This window comes from Coregonus lavaretus (assembly GCF_964263955.1).
Source record: "Coregonus lavaretus genome assembly, chromosome: 17".
Classification (NCBI taxonomy): Eukaryota; Metazoa; Chordata; class Actinopteri; order Salmoniformes; family Salmonidae; genus Coregonus; species Coregonus lavaretus.
Window position 1 is genome coordinate 28,443,381 of NC_140004.1, and position 23,217 is coordinate 28,466,597.

Sequence of the window (23,217 nt, forward strand, 5' to 3'; positions counted from 1 at the left end):
TAAGTAGTATGGTCTACGTATAGAAAAACCAGCTAGATTTATATTTACCATGTCCTTGTTCAGCCACGACTCTGAGAAACATCGGATATTACAGTTCTTCAGATCACGTTGATAGGATAGTCTTGAACGGAGCTCATCCAGTTTATTCTCCAGTGATTGCACGTTTGCCAATAGAACGGAGGGTAGAAGCGTCTTATCAGGTATCCCGCACGCCGGCCTCTATAGCGCCGTCTCCTCCTCCTTCGAGGTTGGGGATTTGGGCCTGGTCTGGGATAATAAATGTATTTCGCTTCCTACTCATTGAAGTAGAAGTCCTCGTCCAAATTGAGGTTAGTGATAGCTGTTCTGATGTCCAGAAGCTCTTTTCGGTCATAGGAAACGATGGCGGCAACATTATGTACAAAAAAATACTAAAAGAAACAATTTGTCAGTAGCCTGCAAAACGGACGCTATTCCCTCCAGCGCCATTCTACTACACAGAGTGGGAGGGAAGCGAAACAATTTAAGACACTTCTTCCAATGCAAATCCTACTGAGTTATAATGCATTATCGTTATAACCATGTGTTTGTCAGTTCCCCGAGGCGGCAGGATATGTGGGTTTTGCCAACCTACCCAACCAGGTGCACAGGAAGTCAGTGAAGAAGGGATTTGAGTTCACCCTCATGGTTGTTGGTGAGTATGACCTATTCTACAACTATGTCGATTCAATTCAGGAGAATTCAAGAGAAGCTCACCTACACAGTAGTTATTTTGTGCCAGAATGCTGTTGTATAGTTGAGGGCTGTGTCCAAGATGGCATCGTATTCCCTATATAGTGCACTACTTTTGACCAGAGCCCTAGGCCCTGGTCAAAAGTAGTGCACAATATACGGAATAGGGTGCCATTTGGGACGCAACCTTGTAGATGTATAGATCCTAGAATGATCAGGCCCGGTCCGTATTTCTGCAGGAGAGTCTGGTTTGGGCAAGTCTACGCTGATCAACAGCCTGTTTCTGACAGACCTCTACCCAGAGCGATACATCCCTGGGGCCGCAGGTACACTCACACTCACTCACTAATAATGGAGAAATGTCTGTTCTGCTGTCTCCGGTATAGTATTGCCTGGAGTGGAATGTTAAGAATTATCGTTTGTATTAGTCTTTCAAAGGCCCATCCCCTCCTCATGACTTAGATTATTGGCCAGTCTGTAAAACAACCTCCAGCTCCTACCGCTTTTGTGTTTGTAGTTCTGAAGGGATGGGATAGGTGTAAGCAGTATTGTAATGGCTTCAGCATTGGGCAATATTGATCGTACAAAAAAAACACGATTTGAAATCATGTGAAAACTTGTTTTTGGAACACTTACGTTTTCACGTGTAGTTTCATGTTATCACATGTTGCTTTACATGTTGTCACATGTTATGTTATAACTTCACATAAGATCATATGTGATCACATGAAAACTTGTGTTTTTGGAACACTTTTTACATGTTCACATGTGAAATTCATGTGTTTTTTCCATAAGGGTGCTTACACCTGTCCAGCTGCTTAAGATCTGCAGAAGGGGTTAGGGGCTGCCTGGGTTTGTTTTCAACTTGGATATTTTTTCCAGAGGCTTGGCTTAGGCAGGCTTTAGAGTCACAAGGAACAGAAGCTTTGATCTGAAAAGTAATGAAACTACTTAATTATAATGCTGTGTCCCCCGGGATCCCTCTAAGCTTAACCTAGTGTGTTACACCCAACTAAATATTATTTATTTTGTCTCTCCCTCTGTAGAGAAGATCGAGCGGACGGTGCAGATAGAAGCCAGTACGGTGGAGATTGAGGAGAGGGGTGTGAAACTCCGCCTTACTGTGGTCGACACCCCCGGATATGGAGACGCCATCAACAGCCAGGACTGGTGGGTGGATGGGGGGGGGGGAGTCAACTTGTTTGCCCTCCTGTACTCCCATCCCCTTTTACTCTTTCTCTCAAATTTCCTCTCACCTTCCTCCTCCACCCTCTCTTTCCTACCTCTCCTTCCCAATCTTTCATTCGCCCTTTCGCCATTTCCTCAGCCTCCTCCCCTTTGTCTGTTTGTGTGTGTGTGTGCAGGGTTTGTTCTGGATCAAAAAGGCGCTTAGGTGGTGGGCGTGGCAATGGGTGCGGACGTTGTGTCAGTGCTGCTGAATTTAAAGGCCCTGTGCAGTCAGAAACGTGATTTTTCTGTGTTTTATATACATTTCCACACTATGAGGTTGGAATAATACTGTGAAATTGTGAAAATTATGATAATACCCTTTTAGTGTAAGAGCTGTTTGAAAAGACTGCCTGAAATTTCAGCCTGCTTTGGTGGGATGGAGTTTTGGCCTGCCTGATGACATCACCAGGCAGTAATTAGTTAATAGACCAATAAGAAAGAGAGTACATTTCTGCCAATAACAGCTAGTTTTCAGTTTTCTCCTCCCCACTCAGACCACTCCCAGACAGTCATAGCCAAATTCTTGCTTGAGAAATTGCTCTTCCTAAGAAGACATTTTGGTTTCTTTTTGAAAACAATCAAAGTAAGGTGCTTTGTTACCCAGAAATGATTTGATATCGAGAAAAATAGTGTGCAAAGCTGTCAGCAAGGCAAAGGGTGGGTATTTAAAATATATTTTGATTTGTTTAACACTTTTCTGGTTACTACATGATTCCATATGTGTTATTTCATAGTTTTGATGTCTTCACTATTATTCTACAATGTAGAAAATAGTACAAATAAAGAAAAACCCTTGAATGAGTAGGTGTGTCCAAACAACAATAACAGCACTTACAGTTGACTGGGGCAGCTCTAGCAGGGCAGACATTTGACTAACTGACTTATTGGAAAGCTGGCATCCTATAACGGTGCCTTGTTGAAAGTCACTGAGCTCTTCAGTAAGGACATTCTACTGCCAATGTTTGTCTAAGTTGAATGCACCAATTTGTAAGTCGCTCTGGATAAGAGCGTCTGCTAAATGACTTAAATGTAAATATGGAGATTGCATGGCTGTGTGCTTCATTTTATACACCTGTCAGCAACGGGTGTGGCTGAAATAGCTGAATCCACTAATTTGAAGGGGTGTCCACATACTTTTGTATATTTAGTGTATTTTTCTACCCATCCCCTGATCTGTGCCTTTCCACAACATTGTCCCGGAGTTCTTTTGAAAGCTCCTTGGTGCCCATGGTTGAGTGTTTGCTTTGCAATTCACTACCAAGCATAGGGAAGCTACAGGAACGGCTGAATTTATCCTAAAATCATGGCCAATTTACTTGGTGTGTGATTTTGAAGGTGATTGGTTACACCTGAGATAATTTTGGATTGCTATTATAAGGGGGTGGGGAGGGGGGGTGGCGGCCCGCTGAAGGATTTCAATGGCAGAAAAATCCCTGTGTGTGTATTGGTATACAGTGAGGGAAAAACGTATTTAATCCCCTGCTGATTTTGTACGTTTGCCCACTGACAAAGAAATTATTAGACTATAATTTTAATGGTAGGTTTATTTGAACAGTGAGACAGAATAACAAAAAAAAAATCCAGAAGAACGCATGTCAAAAATGTTATAAATTGATTTGCATTTTAATGAGGGAAATAAGTATTTGACCCCCTCTCAATCAGAAAGATTTCTGGCTCCCATGTGTCTTTTATACAGGTAACAATCTGAGATTAGGAGCACACTCTTAAAGGGAGTGCTCCTAATCTCAGCTTGTTACCTGTATAAAAGACACCTGTCCACAGAAGCAATCAATCAATCAGATTCCAAACTCTCCACCATGGCCAAGACCAAAGAGCTTGCCAAGGATGTCAGGGACAAGATTGTAGACCTACACAAGGCTGGAATGGGCTACAAGACCATCGGCAAGCAGCTTGGTGAGAAGGTGACAACAGTTGGTGCGATTATTCGCAAATGGAAGAAACACAAAAGCACTGTCAATCTCCCTCGACCTGGGGCTCCATGCAAGATCTCACCTCGTGGAATTGCAATGATCATGAGAACGGTGAGGAATCAGCCCAGAACTACACGGGAGGATCTTGTCAATGATCTCAAGGCAGCTGGGCCCATAGTCACCAAGAAAACAATTGGTAACACACTACGCCGTGAAGGACTAAAATCCTGCAGCGCCCGCAAGGTCCCCCTGCTCAAAAAAGCACATATACAGGCCCGTCTGAAGTTTGCCAATGAACATCTGAATGATTCAGAGGAGAATTGGGTGAAAGTGTGGTGGTCAGATGAGACCAAAATCGAGCTCTTTGGCATCAACTCAACTCGCCGTGTTTGGAGGAGGAGGAATGCTGCCTATGACCCCAAGAACACCATCCCCACCATCAAACATGGAGGTAGAAACATTATGCTTTGGGGGTGTTTTTCTGCTAAGGGGACAGGACAACTTCACCGCATCAAAGGGACGATGGACGGGGCCATGTACCGTCAAATCTTGGGTGAGAACCTCCTTCCCTCAGCCAGGGCATTGAAAATGGGTTGTGGATGGGTATTCCAGCATGACAATGACCCAAAACACATGGCCAAAGCAACAAAGGAGTGGCTCAAGAAGAAGCACATTAAGGTCCTGGAGTGGCCTAGCCAGTCTCCAGACCTTAATCCCATAGAAAATCTGTGGAGGGAGCTGAAGGTTCGAGTTGCCAAATGTCAGGCTCAAAACCTTAATGACTTGGAGAAGATCTGCAAAGAGGAGTGGGACAAAATCCCTCCTGAGTTGTGTGCAAACCTGGTGGCCAACTACAAGAAACGTCTGACCTCTGTGATTGCCAACAAGGGTTTTGCCACCAAGTACTAAGTCATGTTTTGCAGAGGGGTCAAATACTTATTTCCCTCATTTAAAATGCAAATCAATTTATAACATGTTTGAAATGCGTTTTCCTGGATTTTTTGTTGTTGTTATTCTGTTTCTCACTGTTCAAATAAACCTACCATTAAAAGTATAGATTGATCATTTCTTTGTCAGTGGGCAAACGTACAAAATCAGCAGGGGATCAAATACTTTTTTCCCTCACTGTACCTATGTCTGTGTGTATGAGTGTGTGTACAATAGTTGATGATGGCAGGAGCAGTGATTCTTCCCGTTCCCTTGCCCCCTCAGCTGCTGTGTGGGCTCTCTCACTCCCTCTCTCCCTCCACCTCTCGCTCTCCTCCCCTCAGCTCCATTTCCTGTTGATTGTCCTGACATGCCTGTGTTTGTGCCTGTGGTTGAGTGGACGTTGAAATCAAATAAACAACAAAAAATGGTCACATGCTTAGTAAACAACAGGTGTAGACTAACAGAGAAATGCTTACTTACAGGTCCTTTACTAACCATGCAGAGTTAAAGATGAAGATAGAAAAAGATAGATATAGAAACCAGGGTTGTTACCACTGGCAGTGGTCTAAGGGCTAGGTTGAGTGCAATAGAGCAGGTTAGCAGCTCGGTGGCGTCAGTGACAACAAAGGGGCAACAGTAGCAGGTGATATGCTAAGATCCAGAGTTGGGATCATTCCATTTCAATTAATCTCAGTTCAATTGGACAAGGCATTTTTTCACAGTAGTGGCTTGAGTTGTCTGGAGTTGATACGGAATGAACCCCAACACTGCCTGGGTCCAACTAGGTGATGTGAATATAGGTCAGAGGTAATCTACATCCCAAATGGCACCCTATTCCCTATATAGTGCACTACTTTTGACCAGAGTAGTGCACTATACAGGGAATAGGGTGCCATTTGGGAAGCAGACTTTGTGTTGATGTTACTTCTGTTTGGGGGGTAAGCTGTAGCTAATGACCATGTGACCACGCCTAGTGGCACTGCAGGAAGTAATCAGAGAAAGCAGGTCAGATGACAGAGATAGGCTACATCTCAATAATCTGAAATGGCTTCTTTTTCTGGTCTACTTTCCTCCATGTTGCTGTCTGTTATCGCTGGTTTTCATATCAGTGCAGATGAAGTAGGAAAGGTGAGGAGAAAAAGCAAGTTTAGGCTTTTGAGTTGCACCCACTTTGTGAATATTTAAAGTATATACAGTGTATATACTGCCAAGGCTACAAAGACCCACAATCTATTTCTGGAGGTGGTCTTCAAGTTCACACAATGTCTCTGGTCGGTTTGTGTTTGATTTTTGTGTGTGTGTTTTGTTTGTGTGTGTGTGTGTGTCCTCAGCTTTAAGACTATCATCCAGTACATTGATAACCAGTTTGAGCGTTACCTTCATGACGAGAGTGGCCTAAACCGCAGGCACATCGTAGACAACAGAGTCCACTGCTGCTTCTACTTCATCTCTCCTTTTGGACACGGGTAACACACACACACACACACACACACACACAGCTACTTCTTACCACTATTTAGACTGGGTAGTGGGAACATAATCACTTTATATTTATCTGTATTATATTTCTACCTGTCCCTGTATCTGTCCAGTCTGAAGCCTCTGGATGTGGAGTTCATGAAGGCCATTCACAGCAAGGTCAACATCGTCCCTGTCATCGCTAAGGCTGACACACTCACACTGAAAGAGAGAGACCGCCTTAAAAGGAGGGTGAGTGGGGCACACACGTATAAGTACACCACATATTCAATAGTTTTCCCTCATTCCCTTACGTTAAAATCTCTTTTTAAATACTGGTGTAAAAACATAGTCACTAAGATCATGATAGAACCAGTGGAATGTGAGATGAGGCTGTTGCCTGGATGTTGTGAGCTGCATCAGCATCACTAGCTGTTCTTGTTTGTGTCCTGAGCCATATGGTACTGTCATCAGAACGTAGATTATAGAATAATAATCAGAGGCAGCTATCCAAGTCGGACATCGTGATTGTGTGTGAATACGCACACATCTGGCCTGTTTGTGTGCGTGTGTACATTTTTGATGATGCAGCTTGATTGCTGCTGGACAAAAGCAGGCTTCTTTAGAAGTGCAGAGAGAGAAAAGAAAGGACGAGACAGGGAAAGAGAGAGGGGGAAAGACAAAAGAGGGAGAGGGAGAAAGAGAAAGCACACATCTTGGTCAGTATCTCCTCCCAGATGCTTCCTATTGGAGCAGACCCAGGTGTCTGCCTGCCTGCACGCTCCCTGCTTTCTGATGTCTGGTCTGACATAACATACACATACACACACACGCCCTTGTCCAACCCTTTGTGTTATTGTAGTCAGGTTACACTCTGGGCTCCCTTTCATCTCACATGCATTAGACCCTGTAATGCACGCGCGCACACACACACACACACACCAGGAGAGGTGTGTTAAGATTTCACTTTAATAACTCTACCTACATGTACATTTTATCTCAATTACCTCGACTAACCGGTGCCCCCGCACATTGACTCTGTACCGGTACCCCCTGTATATAGCCTCGCTACTGTTATTTTACTGCTGCCCTTTCATAATTTTTTATTTTTTTTAATGTATTTTTATTTTTAGGTATTCTTTCTTAAAACTGCATTGTTGGTTAAGGGCTTGTAAGTAAGCATTTCACTGTAAGGTCTACACCTGTTGTATTCGGCGCATGTGACAAATCAAATTTGATTTGATTAAGATGATATAGCCCATGCTAGGAAGAGGAGAATAAGGTTGTGTAAATAGGATTTCCTGCTTCTGTGATATCACTCCCCAACTCCGCTCATCCCCCTCTCCTCCACCCCCTCCACCCACCCAGCCCACCCAACAATGGTCCTGTTGCCTGATGATTAGATGTTTTGGTTTCTGCTCCTTTTGATTCTGTGTGTTTGAGTCACAGTTTGTTTAAATTTCTCTCTGGGATCAAACAGTGCCTTTCTCTCTGTGGTGGGAGAGATAGCAACCAGATCCGGACAGGGCTGACTCGTTGTGTGTGTGCGTGCATCTTATATAATCCTCTGGTGACATCCACCCAATATAATCAACTGTGAATATCTTATTGTCTAACTTCTGCCCTCTGCCCCTTTGTTTTGCCTGAGCTGTGTAGTTAGCTGTACTGCAACTACTGTGTACTGTATTTCCCCTCCCTAACCCCTGTACTGACAGTCCAGTCCCAGCTAGTAGTCTATGTTCAGTCCCAGAACCCCCACCAGCACTTCTTTCATACCCCAGAGACGTTGGTCTTTTCCCCCAGTGGGGAGGCCTCTGCCCCAGCCTGTATGTGGCCGGAGTGGGACCTGGCTGGCACTCAGGGCTGGAACGGCTCTCCTAGCTGGGCTCCGGTGGAGGATGGCAGACTCAGTCACTGGACAGCTGCTTTGTTGGAAGCCCAGGTCTGTACAGAGCTTGTTCTACGGGAGTGAGAGTGTATGTGTGCGCTTTGTTGAAGACACAGTCTGGTTGTGTAAAGTGCTGATGTTACATATTAGTAAACATTGTGGGGGGTGCTGAGGAGTATTTCTGTCTGTAATAAAGCCCTTTTGTGGGGAAAAACTCATTCCGATTGGCTGGGCCTGGCTCCCAAGTGGGTGGGCCTATGCCCTCCCAGGTCCACCCATGGCTGCGCCCCTGCCCAGTCATGTGAAGTCCATAGATTAGGGCCTGATGAATTTATTTAATGAACTGTAACTCAGCAAAATCTCTGAAATTGTTGCGTTTATATTTTTGTTCAGTATAGCTTTTACCATATCTGTATAGGGTGAGTGTTCTGACAACCACAGGGGATGGGCTGAGGTGAGAGAGGAAATATGCTTTGATAACATCTCACACCCTTTCCTGTTCAACTGTTTAAAACTGTCTGTTTGTCCAATTGGTTCCCATTAACAACTGTCAGTTAACAAGCAATTAGGATAAACTGAATAGATAGCCTACACACAGATGTGCACTCTAATACATCACAAACTCACATACAGTTTACCACAAACCTCTGCTGCTCCTCCGTAAACAACATTTATGAATTCCCCCATGCCCACATAGGCCTACCAGCACACACTTTTATTTTATTTTATTTTTATTTAACCTTTATTTAACCAGGCAAGTCAGTTAAGAACAAATTCTTATTTACAATGACGGCCTACACCGGCCAAACCCGGACGACGCTGGGCCAATTGTGCGCCGCCCTATGGGACTCCCAATCACGGCCGGTTGTGATACAGCCTGGAATCGAACCAGGGGGTCTGTAGTGACGCCTCAAGCACTGAGATGCAGTGCCTTAGACCGCTGCGCCACTCGGGAGCCCACTGATTAAATAGGGATGGCATAATTGACACAGTCTGTATCAGGCTAATGGTAGTGAGTTCCTGGATAAATCATTATAGGCAGGAAGTGGAGGGGGCACTCGATTTCACAGGTCCAAATTTAACCATGGAACCAAGCTGTATTTCCAATTACACTTTGCTAAGCATCATTTTAATGTATTTTTAAAGGGAAAAACATTTCTGATGCGACTGTGATTTGCTCATCTTGGGTTTACTTGTTGTCCTTTGCGCTATGTTTGTTTCCCAGTTTAATCAGATAAGTAATAGATTGCCATACCAGGGTAGTAGAATACCCCTCCCCTATTAGACTAGGGTAGTAGAATACCCCTCCCCTATTAGACTAGGGTAGTAGAATACCCCTCCACTGTTAGACTAGGGTAGTAGAATACCCCTCCCCTGTTAGACTAGGGTAGTAGAATACCCCTCCCCTATTAGACTAGGGTAGTAGAATACCCCTCCCCTATTAGACTAGGGTAGTAGAATACCCCTCCCCTATTAGACTAGGGTAGTAGAATACCCCTCCCCTGTTAGACTAGGGTAGTAGAATACCCCTCCCTTATTAGACTAGGGTAGTAGAATACCCCTCCCCTATTAGACAAGGGTAGTAGAATACCCCTCCCCTATTAGACAAGGGTAGTAGAATACCCCTCCCCTGTTAGACTAGGGTAGTAGAATACCCCTCCCTATTAGACTAGGGTAGTAGAATACCCTTCCACTGTTACACTAAGGTACTTCATTGAGTACCAGTCCTTCTATTGAAGTCAGAGAGGCAGCAGCCAAGAAGCTGCCACAAAAAGCCCTCTGCTGTAGAATGATTAATGACTCTAGTGTTTTCCCCCTGATATTTATTAGTTTATTTGTTTTTCGATCGCCGCTTTCTCACAGTTTTTGCATTGTTTGTCCGTCAGTTAATTGTGTTCTCCTGCCCTCAGCCCCAGCCCTACTCTCTCTGTATTATTAGGGGGAAGCAGCTTGTATAGAACAATATACATTTCCTGCAATGTGTCAAGACTATTCCACCGACAAAACGCAGTCTGCCACCCTGCGCAATAGAAGCTTATCAACCTCTGAACAAACCCCTCTCTTGATCTCTGTCTCCATCCTTCTCTTTTGTTTTCTCCTTCTCTCCCCTCCTCATACTTTGTTTCTTTGTTCTTCCTGCTTTCTCTCCTCTCTCTCTCTCCCCTCTCCCCTATCTCTCCCTCTCTCCCTCTCCTCTCTCTCTCCCGCTCCCCTCTCTCTCTCCCCTCTCCCTCTCCCCTCTCTCCCACCTCTCCCTCTCCCCTCTCTCTCTCCCACCCTCTCTCTCCCACCCTCTCTCCCTCTCCCCTCTCTCTCCCCTCTCTCTCTCCCTCTCCCCTCTCTCTCCTCTCCCTCTCCCCTCTCTCCCTCTCCCCTCTCTCCCTCTCCTCTCTCTCCCCTCTCTCTCTCCCCTCTCTCTCTCCCCTCTCCCCTCTCTCTCCCTCTCCTCTCCCGCTCCCCTCTCTCGCTCCTCTCTCCTCTCTCTCCCCTCTCCCCCCTCTCTCTCCCTCCCCCCTTTCTCCCTCTCCTCTTTCTCCCTCTCCTCTCTCTCCTCTCTCTCTCACTCTCCCCTCTCTCCCTCTCCTCTCTCTCTCTCCCCCCTCTCTCTCCCTCCCCCCTTTCTCCCTCTCTCTCTCTCCCCCCCTCTCTCCCTCTCCTCTCTCTCTCCCCTCTCTCTCTCCCTCTCCCCTCTCTCCCCTCTCTCTCTTCTCCCTCTCTCCCTCTCCTCTCTCTCTCCCCTCTCTCCCTCTCCTCTCTCTCCCCTCTCTCTCTCCCCTCTCTCCCTCTCCTCTCCCGCTCCCCTCTCTCTCTCTCTCTCTCTCTCTCTCTCTCTCTCCCTCCCACTCTCTCTCCCTCTCCCCTCTCTCTCTCTCCCCCTCTCTCTCTCTCTCTCTCTCTCTCTCTCTCTCTCTCTCTCTCTCTCTCTCTCTCTCTCTCTCTCCCCCCTCTCCCTCTCCCCTCTCTCCCCCCTCTCCCCTCTCTCTCTCCCCCTCTCTCTCCCACCCTCTCTCCCTCTCCCCTCTCTCTCTCCCTCTCCCCTCTCTCCCCCCTCTCTCTCCTCTCCCTCTCCCCTCTCTCCCTCTCCCCTCTCTCCCTCTCCTCTCTCTCTCCCCTCTCTCTCCCTCTCCCCTCTCTCTCCCTCTCCTCTCCCGCTCCCCTCTCTCTCTCCTCCCTCTCCCCTCTCTCTCTCTCTCTCCCACCCTCTCTCCCTCTCCCCTCTCTCTCTCTACTCTCTCTCTCTCCCCTCTCCCCTCTCTCTCCCCTCTCCCCTCTCTCTCCCCTCTCCCCTCTCTCTCGCTCCCTCTCCCCTCTCTCTCCCTCCTCTCTCTCCCTCTTCTCTCTCCTCTCTCTCTCTCTTTCTCTCCCTCTCCTCTCTCTCCCTCTCCCCTCTCGCTCTCTCTCCCTCTCCTCTCTCTCTCTCCCCTCTCGCTCTCTCTCCCCTCTCTCTCTCTCTCTCTCTCTCTCCCCCCACTCTCTCTCTCCCCTCTCTCTCGCTCTCCCCCCTTTCTCTCTCGCTCTCCCCTCTCTCCTTTCCTCCTCTTTTCTTTGTAGTGCCAGTTTCCCTGGCTGAGGTCCCAGTGGTCTGTAACTCATAAGTGGTCCTGAGCAGGATATATTGGAGAGTTTATCCTCTGTGTCTGGGACCCTGCAGTCATATCCTGTGTGGGGCTTTACTCATAAACCACCTCACTATTGCTTCTCTATTTGATCAGACTATACACAGGAGGTGGTTTAGACTGAATCTTGGCTGGGACGATGCTACTGAAAAAATATCAGATGACAAAATCCCTGCATATCAGCTGTAGTGGATTCGCCATATAAGGGGAGCCATTTTGAACAACACTAGTGAATTTCCAGCTGTTTATGGAAAAGAGAATACAAATAACTGAGCTTATTCAGCAATGGGGTTTAGATGATCTTGGCGAGGGAGGGCATGTAGTGCTAGTACACAGTACTGTATGTACTCACTAACCTGCTTTAGTGGTATAGTAGCACTTGAGTTAATTATTTTACTGCAATAGTAGTTTGCTACTATTAGGTCACTACATGGCAACTGTAGTTTGAAGGGAGGCAGAGGTCAGAGATGGCTGGAGAGCTCAGGAGGAGTTCTGTTCTCGCGCCGAGCCGGGGGGACAACCAATTGTTCAGCCCTCTCCCCTTCTCTCTCCCCCCTCCTCTCCTGTTCTCGCGGAAGGCAGTTTGGCCGTGCGGCTGTCATATATCACCCAGGCCGCGGCCCATGATGCTGTCACAGCTTTCCCGTCATTGTCTCGCTCCTGTCGACTCTCCCAGGCATCCTCAGTCCTCTCAGCCTTGTTCCTGCTGTGTGAACCAGCTCTACAGCCCCACAGGGGTACTGGTAGCTTAGCATAGCGCTATACCTCCGTCTCTAGGCCGATTATAGTAGCAGTGGAGTACAGTTAGCCAAAAGTCCTGCATTGTTTCTCTTTCATCCTCTGAGCATCTAATGGGTCTTTGCCCATACAAACACTCAACGGCCTTTAGGATTAAAGGTCGAACACTGATGATGACCTCATCCTTACTGAGGCCTCTCCTGTGTGTGTGTGTCCCCGTGTCCGTGTGGTCGTTGTCCAGTCCTTTTCCTGCCTGTGACTCCAACACGCGGGGGTATTTATTTGTCTGCCATGTGGCAGTCATTGTGCCAGGGCATGCCCGCGCTTCTGCAGGATTAAAAACAATAAATACACATTTCCCTCCGTGGAGAGAATAACTATAAAACACAATTACCTCTTCAGGAGTGGATTCGGAACAGGCCTTTTACAGTGAGAAAACAGCAGGTTTCCTTGCTTTTCTTTTTCTCAGGCTGACACCCCTTCAAAAGAAAGTCAGAGAATCTACTTAAAGTGAAGACAAATAATATAAGTAATGATATTAGCCCCTAGAGTCGATTGACGTACCCCTGCGTCACACAGTGAAGTCATTTTGAATATTGAATAGCTATCCATGTGTTTATGCTAGAGACTTACCATATTGTAGTGGCTGCAGCTCAATCCCCTCTTTCCACCGATATAAAGTTTGCGCCTATTCCATAACATGGGGCTTGTGAAAGCAGCCTTTTTCTACACGAGAGGATCCGGACAAGAAAATCGTCACACAATTGTCTGTAAAACCCGAACCGTGTGAGCTACAAACTAATATGTCACCTAAGGGGAGACTCTCACATACAAGACAGTGTCGGTTGTTTGGCTCTACGACATCCACAGACTTTACGGCAGTCGTCTGAACTCTCTGTCGCGGATGTCCTCCTTTCAAAGAGGTTTTCTCACAAAACCGACTGTCCAGACCGGACCGTTGGCGCTACAAACTAATATGTCACCAACTCGACGCACACTAGCTTCAGGGGAATCGTCTGATGGTAACCCAGTACCTGGCTGTAAACATTTCAAAAACGGCATAGGGTGTAAAATGTGGCAAAAATAACATGACCAAACATGGGTATAAAAAAAATGTGTTCTTATTATCTCTCAGATATAGGACACACACTTCAAAAACTTGTTCCTTATGAATAATCTTTAGACTTTCTGTTTTGCCATTAATGAATGTGTTATTCAATACGTTTCAATGGGCTATAGCAGTAAAGGCCAAATTCAATTTAATCAAATAATTGTTTTATATATTTGTTTTTATACCTACAGGGGGCCTAAAATTCTAAATCAAATGGCTAAATGATACATTTCATGACCAACTTAAAACAATTCTGTATGTTAGATATTACCATCTAAGGGCTTAGACCTACAGGGGTTAATAGACATTAGTTTCTTACTACATTTATGTTCAACCTACTTTGAAACTGCACTGTGACAACCAGAACCAGCCAGAGGTATTTTCATCAGCCCCTTTCAAAACTCTTAAGCTTACATGTTCTTGTGTGATACTAGCTTATACATTATTACATGGCTTAATTAGCACTGTATTGAACTCTCCTTCACTCTCTGTTATCAGAGGTTGAGGTGGGTGGTCTGTGGATCGGTTGGGCCTTAGCTCTACTGTAGGAATACTCTCAGTCGAGAAGAGGGAGAGGGGTGGGAAGGGGGGTTGCTGTCATTCTGTTGCCTTTTTTAAATTAAGCGCTAAGCCCACTAGTTACCTTGGTGACTGTCTGCCCCACCACCCCTCCACTCCCATGCCCTCTGGCTGGGCAGACCCAGCAGGACCGGTCCAGTCCAGTCTGGTACAGTAATTACAGGAAGGACATCCGCTCTTATGGTCCAGTGAATAGGTCTGGAATGCCAACTTGACATCTTTGTTTAAATGCTCTTTCAGAACGAGTCACTCTTTGCTTCACCATTTTCATTTCTGATCAGGACGAAAGAAGAAAGCTACTCTGTTTTCCCATGCAGAGCTGTGAGGAGCTTTGTTAGCCTGGGCACCTGTATACCTGCATGCTACAGTACATTACTGTCTGGGCAGCATGGTGCTGTCGTCAGGATGTCTGTATGAGGATGCCTCCCAAATGGCACCCTATTCCCTATATAGTGCACTACTTTTGATCAGAGCCCTATTGGCCCAGGTCAAAAGTAGTGGACTATATAGGGAATAGGGTGCCATTTGGGAAGCTGAATGAGTCTTCTACAGGATCACCTGGAGCTTCTCAGGCCTAGGGCCAGATGTTAGGGTCCATGGGGGCAAAAGATGGAGCAGGGAGTCACAGAGGGTAGTTATGTAATACTGAGAGGCTGGGGCGGGTTTACAGGCAGTCCCAGTGCACAGGCAGCCCCAGACAGAATGTGCCATTATAGGCATCCTCTCCTTGGCAATCCCCCCATGGAGATCCAAAGCTCCACGTCTGCTCTCTCCACACACACACACACACACACACACACACATACACATTCTCCTGCTATCCGCCAGATTATCCCAACCCGAGAGCTGAGCCTACAGAGAGAGAGAGGTGTGTGTTTGGAGGGGGTGGTATGGGAGTCTAATACCCTCAGCCTGCCTTCCTCAGAGTGAGTATTGTTGGGGCTTCGTCACCCCCTCTGACTCCCAAGGGACAGCAGGAGGGTAAGTCTCCCAGGGCTTAAGGTTAACAAATTACATTTTGAATTAAAGTTGTTTTTGAGTGAGGGACCTAGAGGGATCTAACGAGCAGGCAGCGTTTCCCCCACTGACTCCCTCGTTGGTTGTGTAATGTGTGTGAGCCCAGTCAGTAGGAGCATGTGTGTGAGCCCAGTCAGTGGTAAAACAAAAATAATATTACTTTTTCGGTTATTATTCATCGTGTATAGGATAGCATTATTGGCTCCAGAGGCTGTGGTCTGTAATGTTACATAAAGCTTACGTTAAAGTTTTTCCAGACTTGGTGAGCATTCTGGGCCCCTGCTGCCTTGCCCTCCTCACCCTGGGTCGATAAGAGTTTAAAGATGCCATTCGTTTTTTCTCAGTGAGCTTTTTCACTCTGATTTGTTGATTTCATAAGACTTTCCTTTGGTGCATAGTTTCACTTCCAAGCATTGTTCCCTGGTGGACTAGTTTAGTGGGGACAAACAGCCCATGATGGCAGACCTGAACAGGCTGCTGAGTCAGGCCAGGAGTAGGGCCAGGTGGACAGACAGGGCTGTGGTCTGTGGCTGATGTTACACATGATGCGTCCCAAATGGCACCCTATTCCCTTTATAGTGCCCTTTGTTTGACCTGGACCCATAGGGCTCTGATCAAAAGTAGTGGTCTATATAGGGAATAGGGTGCCATTTGGGACACAGCCACAAAGATTGGGACTGTTTTTCTCACAATGTAGAGGCTGCTATCTACAAACACCATAATGGTCTGTGGCCACTGTAGCTAACTGTACTGTGTTGGAGTGGGGCTTAACCCAGGTTTGTGTTTGTGACTGTTTTTCTACTGGTTTGTGGCTATGATAGTCATAATTGTGTGGGTGTTTTTATATTGGGTTTACTTTGAGGTCATGTTTATGAGTAAACCATATGGAAATATTGTGTTTGTTATTCCATAGTGTCTGTAACCAGGGGTACTGCATCTGTTAGTGTGATTGGAGGCTGAAGTGGCTCAATGTTTCCTTTTTCCCTATGTAGATAAAATATCCTATATACAATTGAAGTCGGAAGTTTACATACACTTAGGGTGGAGTCATTAAAACTCTGACTGTTACTTTTGATTTTGACCCTCCCCTTTGTTCAGGGACACATTATTCAATTTCTGTTAGTCACATGTCTTTGGAACTTGTTTAGTTTATGTCTCAGTTGTTGAATCTTGTTATGTTCATACAAATATTTACACATGTTAAGTTTGCTGAAAATAAACCAGTTGACAGTGAGAGTTTCTTTTTTTGCTGAGTATATATAGATAGATAGATAGTTGAAGTCGGAAGTTTACATACACTTAGGTTGGCGTCATTAAAACTTGTTTTTCAACCACTCCACAAATTTCTTGTTAGCAAACTATAGTTTTGGCAAGTCGGTTAGGACATCTACTTTGTGCATGACACAAGTAATTTTTCCAACAATTGTATACAGACAGATTATTTCACTTATAATTCACTGTAACACAATTCCAGTGGGTCAGAAGTTTACATACACTAAGTTGATTGTGCCTTTAAACAGCTTGGAAAATTCCAGAAAATGATGTTATGGCTTTAGAAGCTTCTGATAGGCCAATTGACATCATTTGAGTCAATTGGAGGTGTACCTGTGGGTGTATTTCAAGGCCTACCTTCAAACTCAGTGCCTCTTTGCTTGACATCATGGGAAAATCAAAAGAAATCAGCCAAGACCTCAGAAAAAGATTTGTAGACCTCCACAAGTCTGGTTCATCCTTTGGAGCAATTTCCAAATGCCTGAAGGTACCACGTTCATCTGTACAAACAATAGTACGCAAGTATAATCACCATGGGACCACGCAGCCGTCATACCGCTCAGGAAGGAGACGCGTTCTGTCTCTTAGAGATGAACGTACTTTGGTGCGGAAAATGCAAATCAATCCCAGAACAACAGCAAAGGAACTTGTGAAGATGCTGGAGGAAACAGGTACAAAAGTATCTATATCCACAGTAAAACAAGTCATATATCGACATAACCTGAAAGGCCGCTCAGCAAGGAAGAAGCCACTGCTACAAAACCACCATAAAAAGGCCAGACTACGGTTTGCAACTGCACATGGTGACAAAGATTGTACTTTTTGGAGAAATGTCCTCTGGTCTGATGAAACAAAAATAGAACTGTTTGGCCATAATGACCATCGTTATGTTTGGAGGAAAAAGGGGGTCGCTTGCAAGCCGAAGAACACCATCCCAACCGTGAAGGACGGAGGTGGCAGCATCATGCTGTGGGGGAGCTTTGCTGCAGGAGGGACTGGTGCGCTTCACAAAATAGATGGCATCATGAGGAAGGAAAATTATGTGGATATATTGAAGCAACATCTCAAGACATCAGTCAGGAAGTTAAAGCTTGGTCGCAAATGGGTCTTCCAAATGGACAATGACACCAAGCATACTTCCAAAGTTGTGGCAAAATGGCTTAAGGACAACACAGTCAAGGTTTTGGAGTGGCCATCACAAAGCCCTGACCTTAATCCTATAGAAAATGTGTGGGCAGAACTGAAAAAGTGTGTGCGAGCAAGGAGGCCTACAAACCTGACTCAGTTACACCAGCTCTGTCAGGAGGAATGGGCCAAAATTCACCCAACTTATTGTGGGAAGCTTGTGGAAGGCTACCTGAAACGTTTGACCCAAGTTAAACAATTTAAAGGCAATGCTACCAAATACTAATTGAGTGTATGTACTTCTGACCCACTGGGAATGTGATGAAAGAAATAAAAGCTGAAATAAATCATTCTCTCTACTATTATTCTGACATTTCACATTCTTAAAATAAAGTGGTGATCCTAACTGACCTAAAACAGGGAATTTTTACTTGGATTAAATGTCAGGAATTGTGAAAAGCTGAGTTTAAATGTATTTGGCTAAGGTGTATGTAAACCTCCGACTTCAACTGTAGATTACATATAGAGCCTATGGGCCCTGGTCAAAAAGTAGTGCACTATGTAGGAAATAGGGTGCCATTTGGGACATAAAAGTGTTTCAACGTATCATATTCACTGTCTCCATAATACCCCATAAAGTAAGAATGTCCCTCCCTACCCTTATCATTTATTTCCCCCAAGGGGAATGTTTCCTCCTCATCACGACTCTACTTACACACAGTCATATTAGATCACGTATCAAAACAAACTAAGCCTTTAAATCAGAAGCTCTCACTTCCTTTTCTAATTAATACTGAGGCAGAGCCCTGTGTGCCATTGTTACCAGAGACCTGGCCTGCCAACTCAAACACAGCAACAGAGAGCGAGGGAGCAAGAGAGAGGCAGGGTGAGAGAGAGGTAGAGACGGAGGCAGAGAGAGAGAGACAAAGAGAGAGACGTAGAACTGGTTGGTCATAAAAACCAAAATGGCCCCCATATCCACCTTCCCTCTGCCAATTACAACACAGGACTGTAATCAGCCATCTAGTTAGACAGTAAGGAGAGAGGCTGGTGTAGGAGCATGTTAATACTGTATGTTACAGCAGCGCAGGATGTAGCAACTAAGAGGCCTGGTATCCTGTACAAAAGCCCAATATCTCTGTCAGGATTACTTGTATTGCTAGATGACTGCTAAACGTCACTTTAAATGCAAGCTTATGAAATTGACTTATTTTCAGTGACTTTAAAGTGTGATGAATGAGTATAGAAAAGAAAGATGAATAAATAGGATGATAACTAGAATTGACTTGGCCAACATTACATGTTATATGTCATTTAGATATATTTCGACCAGGCAGTGGTTTGAACACCTCATCACCCCTGAAGCTAGTGATTACAGGTGTGGTTGGTTAAGTCAGGCTGCTGTAAATAGATGTTAGGTCAATCCAGGTAAATAGTTATTAGGCTTAGCAGGTTGGGGAACAGGTCCAAACACCTGTTGAGAGGTTGGAAACCATGACTAAACATTCTGTTTTTAGTTAAATTCCTCAGTTGAGATGCAACTCCAGCTTTCCCATAGATCTCCCACTGATATCACTGCATGATTCACATTAAACCTTTTGTTATGGTAGTTGGTTGTTGAGTGTATTGTTGGTCGCTGAGGCTTTGCAGGAGGCTCCTTCTGTATCCCTCCCACCTCTGATACATTCAGAGACGTATTTCACATTTCTTTCAGCATTTTAAACTGTGGATTGACGTAACCAGTTTTGTTGTTTGTTACTTTTTTTCCTGCCATTGTGTGATATCTGTTTATTTTCCCCTCGGTGTCACGTTTGCCAAACTCCCAGAGTCCTACCCCACCATACTGATGCTTGTCTGTTATGTGTGGGAAGAACCCACAGGTCTTGTGTGTGGTGTGATGGGGAGCGGGTCTTGTTATGTGTCCTGCTGTCCTCCGGGTCCAGTAGGTCTGTTTGTTTTCAGTTGTCCTTAACAATACCCTCCTCTCCCCACACACCCTATAACACGCACACTCTGCTCTGAGAAAACAACCCACAACCATAACAGGAGCTGGAACAGTGGCCTGCCCTGTAGGAAAAAGCTGCTCTCACATCCTGGGTTCCTGCCTCCATCTCTACTGTACTTTATAGATTACATGAAAGACCCCAAAATGTCAGGAAAACAACACTTGACATTTTTGGGCTCGGTTACGCAACACTCATGCATTGTTAATTCAATTTTACTCTTGAGAAAACAGAGAAAAACATACCTTTTGATGGATAAAATAAATATTTCCATCTGTCCCTTAGATACTGGTGAAGAAAGGCCTTTGTTATTTCACCGCTGGGGGTTGAACAAAGGAGGGGGGAGAACTTTCCTTATGACTCTGTTAGACATCACACACCCACCCCTCTCTCTCCCCCGTCTCCGCCCTAGGGGTAGTTCATTAAAGTCCCTGGGTCTGTGAGGCTGCACAAACACACCAGGTATTCTCTTGCAGTGCAGTAGTGGACTGATTGTAGTGTAGTCAACAGGCCTCTCCTGGTGTCGCCCTGAAGAGGTGTAGGGGAGTGAACTTAATTGGGTGGGATGTTTTATTCTCCAGATAGTGTTGAGGACCGGGGCAAGTGGGTAGAACTAGAAGTAATAAGAGGGAGATGGAAATGGCGTGTCCAGAATCCCGCTCCTGTCATGGAGGCTGGGCCATGTCTGAAACAGTGACACAGCAGAGAGGAGAGCGAGAACAGAGGGAAGAGAGGCCTGATAGACAGCAGTGACAGCCTCATTATGTTGCAGAGGGAGCATGTTCTTGTCCAACTGTGGAATTGATAGTCTCTCAGCCCAACGTGACTGCCATCGAAAAAATGGCCGACTGCCTAGTTCAGATGAGAGGGATTGCTGCTGGGTTGGGGGCGGCTCCGGCCGGTACAGGTTGCAAAACTGACCTTAGATCAGTGCCTAGGGGCAACTTCATCTGCCTCCTTGAGGATGAGGATTGACCTGAGAAAGTTTGAGAGGTGAGAAGGTCACGGCGGGGTTGTGACCCTGTGTGTTGATCCTGTGTGTGTGTGTTTCTGTGTTAGATCCTGGATGAGATTGCAGAGCATGGCATCAGGATCTACCAGCTGCCAGACGCTGACTCAGACGAGGATGAGGAGTTCAAGGAGCAGACACGAGTACTGAAGGTACGACACACACAGGCAAATGGCACCATATTCCCTATGTAGTGCACTGCTTTGCCATCTGGTCAAAAGTAGTGCACTATGTAGGTAATAGGGTGACATTTGGGACATAGCCACAGAAATACTAACACCAACTAAGAGAAAGGAACCCAAGGAGAAACACCACTACCAGAATGAACTGGAAGTAACAGATAGAACCACTTGTTATGTAGTTTCTCTCTTAACCACAGGGCATGAGTTTTAGAATGATCATAATATTGAAACTAAACCTGTTGATTGTCTTTTGAATAGGCCAGCGTTATGTCAACCCTGAACCATCTGGTCATTCTTTCCTTCCCTGATCCCTCTATCTCTACCTCCCTCCGTTCTCACACTTCTCTCTGTCTCCTCTTTCGCTCCCCTTATCTTCCTCACCCTTGTATCCATCTCACCCTCTTTACTCCTCCCCCTCTCTCAGGCGAGCATTCCGTTTGCTGTGATTGGTTCGAACCAGCTGATTGAGGTGAAAGGGAAGAAGATCAGAGGTCGTCTCTACCCCTGGGGGGTCGTAGAGGTGGAGAACCCAGAGCACAACGACTTCCTCAAACTACGCACCATGCTTGTGTGAGTCACCACGACAATGCAATGCAACTTTTGTTTACAAACCAATTAATCAAATGTACGAACAGGTAGCCTATAATACCACATGTAAAGGAATCTATGCATGCTCTTATCCCTGCTTTCCTTTGATATGTATTACTATATTGCCACCTAGTGGATGAATAGAGAACTTCAAGTCTGCCCATCTGTTGCTTCGTCAAGTGGTGTAGTCTAGTCTAGTGGGTGTTATGGGGGTTCCCACTAGCCGAATAGTGATACTGATACGTGTGATGGTTGTGTGTGTGGGTAATATGGGGGTTCCCACTAGCCGAATAGTGATACTGATACGTGTGATGGTTGTGTGTGGGTGTTATGGGGGTTCCCACTAGCCGAATAGTGATACTGATACGTGTGTGTGGGTGTTATGGGGGTTCCCACTAGCCGAATAGTGATACTGATATGTGTGATGGTTGTGTGTGGGTGTTATGGGGGTTCCCACTAGCCGAATAGTGATACTGATACGTGTGATGGTTGTGTGTGTGGGTGTTATGGGGGTTCCCACTAGCCGAATAGTGATACTGATACGTGTGATGGTTGTGTGTGTGGGTGTTATGGGGGTTCCCACTAGCCGAATAGTGATACTGATACGTGTGATGGTTGTGTGTGGGTGTTATGGGGGTTCCCACTAGCCGAATAGTGATACTGATACGTGTGATGGTTGTGTGTGTGGGTGTTATGGGGGTTCCCACTAGCCGAATAGTGATACTGATACGTGTGATGGTTGTGTGTGTGGGTGTTATGGGGGTTCCCACTAGCCGAATAGTGATACTGATACGTGTGATGGTTGTGTGTGTGGGTGTTATGGGGGTTCCCACTAGCCGAATAGTGATACTGATACGTGTGATGGTTGTGTGTGTGGGTGTTATGGGGGTTCCCACTAGCCGAATAGTGATACTGATACGTGTGATGGTTGTGTGTGGGTGTTATGGGGGTTCCCACTAGCCGAATAGTGATACTGATACGTGTGATGGTTGTGTGTGTGGGTGTTATGGGGGTTCCCACTAGCCGAATAGTGATACTGATACGTGTGATGGTTGTGTGTGTGGGTAATATGGGGGTTCCCACTAGCCGAATAGTGATACTGATACGTATGATGGTTGTGTGTGGGTGTTATGGGGGTTCCCACTAGCCGAATAGTGATACTGATACGTGTGATGGTTGTGTGTGTGGGTGTTATGGGGGTTCCCACTAGCCGAATAGTGATACTGATACGTATGATGGTTGTGTGTGGGTGTTATGGGGGTTCCCACTAGCCCAATAGTGATACTGATACGTGTGATGGTTGTGTGTGGGTGTTATGGGGGTTCCCACTAGCCCAATAGTGATACTGATACGTGTGATGGTTGTGTGTCCAGCACCCACATGCAGGACCTCCAGGAGGTCACTCAGGACCTGCACTACGAGAACTTCCGCTCAGAGAGACTGAAGAGAGCTGGCAGGTCAGTCTCCTATATGCAGTGTTTTACACACACACACACACACACACACACACACACACACACACACACACACACACACACACACACACGCACACGCGCACACGCACACACGCACACACGCACACACACACACGCACACACACACAGGCTGGTTGATGCTGAGGCTATTACAGTAATATGTTCCTTATTATTCCCCTACAGAGCTGTGGAGGAGGATGTGGTTGATAAAGACCAGATTCTCCTGCAGAAGGAAGCTGAGGTGAGTAGCTTCTACAGGGTTAACATGAGAGACAATGGTGTTTGCCTCTACCCTTTTTGGCCATTCTAAACCATGGAGCCAGTGATCTGTCAGAGAATAAAAAATGACCCTC

The 23,217-nt window shown here is 45.8% G+C and overlaps 1 protein-coding gene across 2 annotated transcripts in view; it reads left to right on the forward strand.

Moving 5' to 3' along the window:
- Nucleotides 1-23,217, forward strand: part of LOC311145120 (septin-2) — a 44,844-nt gene that overhangs the window by 16,224 nt on the left and 5,403 nt on the right. For both annotated transcript variants that reach the window (XR_014614562.1, XM_084181312.1), the window contains exons 3-11: nt 574-673; nt 951-1,037; nt 1,758-1,881; nt 6,134-6,268; nt 6,395-6,512; nt 20,670-20,771; nt 21,226-21,371; nt 22,763-22,846; nt 23,048-23,105. Coding sequence is in view for 1 of the 2 variants with exons in the window: in XM_084181312.1 (XP_084037438.1) it covers nt 574-673; nt 951-1,037; nt 1,758-1,881; nt 6,134-6,268; nt 6,395-6,512; nt 20,670-20,771; nt 21,226-21,371; nt 22,763-22,846; nt 23,048-23,105 (954 nt within the window). In the remaining variant the exon portion in view is untranslated. The remainder of the gene's footprint in view (nt 1-573; nt 674-950; nt 1,038-1,757; nt 1,882-6,133; nt 6,269-6,394; nt 6,513-20,669; nt 20,772-21,225; nt 21,372-22,762; nt 22,847-23,047; nt 23,106-23,217) is intronic.